Source organism: Fusarium vanettenii (assembly GCF_000151355.1).
Source record: "Fusarium vanettenii 77-13-4 chromosome 1 genomic scaffold NECHAsca_1_chr1_3_0, whole genome shotgun sequence".
Taxonomy (NCBI): Eukaryota; Fungi; Ascomycota; class Sordariomycetes; order Hypocreales; family Nectriaceae; genus Fusarium; species Fusarium vanettenii.
In genome coordinates, this window is record NW_003315881.1 from 128172 (window position 1) to 134232 (window position 6061).

Genomic DNA, 6061 nt, shown 5'->3' on the forward strand with positions numbered 1-6061 from the left:
TAGAGACAACTATGGGTAAAGCAGCATTATGGTTAAAGGGACACTGGAGTGTGCACTTAGGCGAGGGATGCTGGATATCATGAATGTTTAATAGGTTCCATGACAAGGCATCACCGGATGCTCACGTTGATCAATCATGAGAGCCCGGGCCACTAGAGCAGCTGGGAAGATGTAATTACATACGATATTAACAAGTTATCTGCCGCCGTCCGTCCATCCAAAATGACAAGTAAAGATATGAAATGTCCTCCCAATCCAGTCCAGTCCCAATCCTTTATGTGTGCCCCTAGGATATCTTTACATGCAAGGAAAGTAATGAAACGAAACGAAACGAAACGAAACGACCACTCTAAACCCAAGATGATTTTGCCCAACGCCATGTGGTATCCAAGATTCCATCCACCCCATTCCTTGGTATCCTGCCCCTTCCATTTGATGACTGAGATGATAGTCGTTTAAAAGACCATTGCATCTCCGGTACCGAAGTAGTTCTTGACAATCTCGGCCATGACTTTCTCACATATCTCGCGGTGTACAGTTGCGAGCGCTTCGGTGATGAAAGGCATCAAGAGTGAATTGGCCTCGACGACAATGTCCTCGCGCAGCTCATACTCGTCTCCTTCAACCGTGGCCGTGCTACCCGAGGCGGTGCTATCGGACCCGGCTGGAGATATCGGCATCGTCGCCGCACGGCGCTGTCGGACCGCAAACTCCGCTCGGACGACTATGCCGGCCGGGGCAGTGGCCCGAGACCGGACACCCTCGGGCACATCCTGGAAGATGGTCTGGTAGGTGATCTCCCTGTTGAGGCCCGGCGCGAGCGTGATGAGCTCACGGAGGCGGAAGGCTCGGACGGATTCATCCCAAGGGCCGAAGAAAGGGTCATCAGCGATGGCGTCCGGGCCTGTTGAGACCTCGTCAAAGCTGATCAGAGTGGTGTGATGCCTGATGAGGGGGGTGTATGTTTGAATGGTTGCTATCACGGCACCGGGAGGGAGGTTGCCCGGCACTGGGATGACGATGCTGAGATGATGTTGTTTGCGCATTGTAGGATAGTTGTAGCAAAGTAGAAGGTGATGGTGATGTGAGTTGTAGTCTTTGAAGTTGTTTGATTTCCGTGATCACACAGACCACTTATAAGTACGGGCGTGAGTAAAGATATAAAGATGGTTGAAGCTGTCTTGATAGTACGTTCTTAGCATCGACAACTCAAGGTCGGTGGCATGGACAGTGACGACGGTATCAATAAAGATAATTCTATCCTGGCAGAGAATCCAAAGGGGGACATGATGATTATCAATGTCGACCTGATACTGAGAGGCGGCGCCTATTCCTCCAAAGAGAGCAAAGGATGGTCAGGATACCGAGGTGATGGACGAGAGCTGGCCAGGTTGTTGTTCAGCTTTGCTGCAGATGCAAGATATGACGGCAGACGAGATGAGGCAGTGAACGTGAACCAGGGAAGTTCGGCAGTCAAGAAGGAGAAAATAAAGGGTAGCAGTAGCAGTGACCGCGCCTCACAAAAGATCGTATCGTGAGTCGTCGACTCTGGTCCTCGCTCGTGATCATGAGCCGGAAGCTTCAAGACCCGACGATTGCGGGCTCCAGCTGCTGCAGGTGAGTTTGTAGATTGACAAAGACCCCCTGCCTGTGCTTCTCTGATGTCCGCGTCGAACCGTGGGGAGGCAGAGCCCGATGACCGACTGGGGTTTGAACTGACTCTCTTGGTTGGAGGGACCCGCGATGAGACAAGGGAAGCGAGGCCAGAGAGACGGGAACGGGCACGATCTGGCGGCTAGCCGAAGGGAAGGGTTACGGTACAGTAGCAGCAGCAGCAGCAGCAGTAGCGGTGGTGGCTGATGAAGGGAGATGGATAAAAATACACCGGAACCGCTGATACAGCGTGGTTGAGAGGCGGGGCGTGGGTGGCTGAGAGGCCTTGGGACGGGGGGGACGAAGGAGGCGATGCTGTGCTAATTAATCCATTCATCGAATTGATGCTGTCTAATCCATGAAAGAAGCCTGGGCATCCCCCTTTTTTTTCACGATGCGACCTTGTCAACAATTTTGTGGTGCTTTATAGCACGTGAATGTGATTTGTCTAGTTTCTACGGGAGTCGCGGGATGGCGATGGCGAAATCCGTGATGGATGGATATCTTGATCTGGCCTCAAAGAGTGTGAGATTAGATGCTATGCTATGATGCCCGCAAGATTACTTGCGTAAAATTTGAGGCGCCGGCTTTGGTTTTTTTATTATTCCCTATCCATGCTTCGTCAGCCACCATCCAAGCCAAAAAGCCTCCAATTGAGAATCTTCAACCCCGGCAACACCGAGCCCGGTGAGCACGGCATCAAACGTTGCCGCTGTCACGGGTAAGACGGGGAGGAGAAACGATGCGATGAATGGGGGAGGAATGGTGGCCCATGACGCATCCGGGGGGTAAGAATGAGCCAGGGAACCAACATTGACTGCTTTATTCCCATGGGGAATCTTCAGTGTGGGAAACCTTGAGAGAGCATGGGAATAGCAGCGGCCCCGTCTTACTCGGCCCTCCGAAGCCGCAATGCCGTTTTCCGTCGCCGGTCTTCTTCCGATCACCTCCGTGAAGACGGAGGACCCCTTGTTTCACTCGCTGCACCTTCACGGGCCATAGCAATGCCCCGTTGCCCGTGTATTTCTCTAGTCACCTCTGGTATTCTGCACCATGGTTAATACGGTCTGCAAGTGGAAAACTTTTCAGCCGTTAAGCTTGTCCGGTTGGACATCCTAGTCGCGTGAGGCTATCCGTTGCAGGAGCATTGCATAGGTAGACAGACCAAATATGGAAGCATGTATGTATGTATGTAGTAGTATCTGCATCTGGCGCCTTTGGTAGCCGTTATGGCAATGTCAGTGACATTGACAGCCCGTGGTTAAAGGCGGGAGATGGGACCACGGCCCGACTCGCAGGTCTAAGAATAACCTCATGCCTCTGCCGGCAGAACTAGGCCGCGAAGGAGGAAGGTCGAAACAAAAAAGAGATGGGAAGGGCCCCCGTCAACAGGGCAGGTTAGGTAGCCCAGGAACACGCGCGCCTTTGAGAGCAGCCAATGCCGTGGTTTTCCAACTGACCCGGGTGGGTGGGCATCACTCCATTCATCCTGTGACGAGCAGCATGAACTTGGACGACGTGTTCGTCCTCCATACCAACGCGAGCTTCCTTTTGGGTGCCAGCGCTAGTAGCTGAGGGGGCTGAGCTGGAGCTGTGACTGCCGGATAGTGGAGGAGCCGGCAGTGGAGGGAAGAACTGGAGGAGAGAGAGGAGGCACGCAGAAGGCTGGCACTTACAGTGAAGCCTTATCGTGATGGTCTAGATGTCCGAGTTGCATCTTGGGGCGAGTACTACCTTGCCGGCCGCATTGTAATTGAGAGGCATAAGAGTCATGCGAGGAATTGAGACGTCCATCCATCCATCCATGGAAGGATGGATGTCTTGCCGCGTCCACTCTCGATGCTTCGCTTAAACAGAGGCGAACAAGAGTCAACCTTTACAACAAAACAAACCGTGCTCTGCTGCTACATACGCATCAGCAGCACAGATGGATGTATGTATGGTCCACCCGATGACGAGTGCCTACATCTTCGGGTCTGACCGCCTTGACAACGTTGGGCGGGCGAGCGGCTCTATCAGATTCTCCTGTTTTCTGTTTATCCTCACTCGTGCGGAGACGAGAACGAAACAACGCATGAGATGGTGGCCACGTCGTCGTCGTCGCCGCTGTGGTCGATCCAGGTCCAAGGGACGACGAGACGAGACGGCATTGATCAGAGCAGGCACAGACAATCCCGCGACTTGCGGGCTTTTCTGGACCCAGACCAGCCCAGATTCCGGCGCATCGCACGGGAAGCGGTGAAGGGTTTGGCGATGCCTATTCGGGCTAACGTCTGTGGGATGATGCACAGAGCTAAGGACTCGCAGGAAAGGTGCAGGGATTTGGAGGGGACGCTCGTCTCCATCCGTCATGGATCCAAGGGCCATTTGCCTTCCCTTCAACTGCGGGTAGTTCCCGACGGGCCTGCATGCCACCCGCAGAGTAAACACAGAGTGACACACCAAAATCGCCCCCCATCCCGCGGTACAAACAACACGACGCGATAGGTTCTCTTCGTAGGAAATACCTCAGGGTTCTGTACACCCACACCTGCTTCAGCTGGTACCCGATACCTCGGACGAGGTTTATACCCACAGCACCTTTTTTCACGCTTCCTCGACGTGGGTTGCCATGAATGACTCTTTGCGCAGTGTAGGTTGCTGCTATATACCACTTCTACTCTAGCCTCCCCCTCGGGCCCTGCCCTACCCGCTCCTCCCTTGCTGTTAGCCTATTGCCGTGGACAGCTTCGTCTGTTGTTGGAGTGACGATAGGTGCGCCATCGCGCGAAGCCTGATCTCCACAGCAGGCCCTTTCCGGCAACGAGCAGGTCGTCGTGGGAACCAGGCCGGACAGCGTGTTCCACAAATGGGTTTTCTCGCCGACAGGGAAAAGGAAAGACGCGGGGAACTGGGACGGGATGATGTCTATCTGTCTGTCTGTCTGTCTGTCTTTCGTAGTAGTAATAGTTTTAGACCTGAACTTGCCTTACCCTCTCTGCAAGTGTTGATCGGCCCGCAAGGGACGGGAATTCAGTCTGTCATGATAGGGCCTGAGGTATGGTATTCGACCTGTGAGAAACATGCAGGAAAGACAAGTTGTGTGTGCAAAGACCTTACCCCTCTTTAACCGAGACTTCGAGGCGAGCAAAAAAGCCACAGCTTTGTTTCGTAGCAAAATGTCGATATTCCATGTCTGTTGACATTTTCTACTCGCTCTATCAAAAAAAAAAAAACACGAGACAGAGCCAAGCCTAATACTATGTATCGAATACCTGCAAAATGTTTAAATAATTCCTTTTTCCTACCATCAAAGTTCCGAATTAGTCGGCTCCCGCTTTGCCGTAAATTCCAGTCGGTTTAGGGCAAAGCAATCTTGGACCTCGTGGCCCCCGAATGACCGCCTGGGCCCCGCGTGATGTCACCGAGATCGAACGAGGGGCCCAGGGGACCCTTGGGTTGTCTGGATCAGGTCGCGGAGCCTAATGCGTAGCATTTCCTTGTCGATCCAACGCGGATTTGACAGAGTTATTCATGCCCGCAGAAGGCGGAGAGAAGGAGAGCAAGCAAATGCACCACATCCTGTCCGCCCTATGAGTCGATATCGCCCTTGGGGTACCTCCCTGCCTGGTCTCGACGTGCAGCCTTCAGACGTTGCCGGCCAGGTTGCTAGGTATCCAAGATCGAGGGGACACCCCAGTCGCGGGAAGCTTGTTGGGCGCTCAAGGCTTAGGCGGGCTGTTGTTTTAGGCACCTTGCGGACGGGACCCTTTTCTCGATTCCCCTCCTCTAATTAGTGGAATGCACATGTGAGATTTGGGGGGCTGGGAAAGAGATGGGCTCAACGCGTTATTGGGCCCCATCAGAGGCAATGAACACGTCCATCAAGGGGAATCTGGTCCAACCACGCGTTTGCTCTGCGGCCTGACCCTGCAGGCCTGCAGAGGTATCAACGGGCCTTGGTTTGGTTGGTTGACCTGAATCGAGTGGATCGTGCATTACATGAGGGAGAGGTGTGTGTGTGTGTGTGTGTGGTGGTGTTGCAGCGGCGACTGAAAGTGCATCGTGATTTTTTCGACTGCACGGCTTGACGACGCCTGTGCTCGGGGTCAAGGAGGAAGTGACTGAGGACACCGCCCAGACCTGAAAAGATTTTCTCTTGATGGTGGTACACGGCGTTATGTATGGTTAAAGCGAGTGGGTGTGTAGAGCCCTGTACGGAGGGCGTTTTCGAATATCATGGGTCTGGTGATAATGGTTGCCGGCTTGTGAGGATGCGGCCAATGTCCGTTGATGACGGGAAACCAAGGATCCATGACCTCCATGGATTCCATGGCTTCTATGGACTCGAGGGAATGACTCTTACTACCCCCAGATTTCCGATCCCCTATCCAAACACTGCATCATCGTTATTGATGTACTTGTCGGC

General features: G+C 53.4%; 1 protein-coding gene across 1 annotated transcript; it reads right to left on the reverse strand.

Annotated features, from left to right (window-relative positions):
* Positions 1-306: 306 nt before the first annotated feature.
* Positions 307-1046, reverse strand: NECHADRAFT_98642 (uncharacterized protein; the record flags this gene model as incomplete). The annotated part of the gene is made up of 1 exon (XM_003054028.1): positions 307-1046. The coding sequence occupies one exon, from the start codon at positions 1044-1046 to the stop codon at positions 456-458; it is 591 nt and encodes a 196-aa protein (XP_003054074.1). The 3' UTR covers positions 307-455.
* Between the last annotated feature and the right edge of the window lie 5015 nt (positions 1047-6061).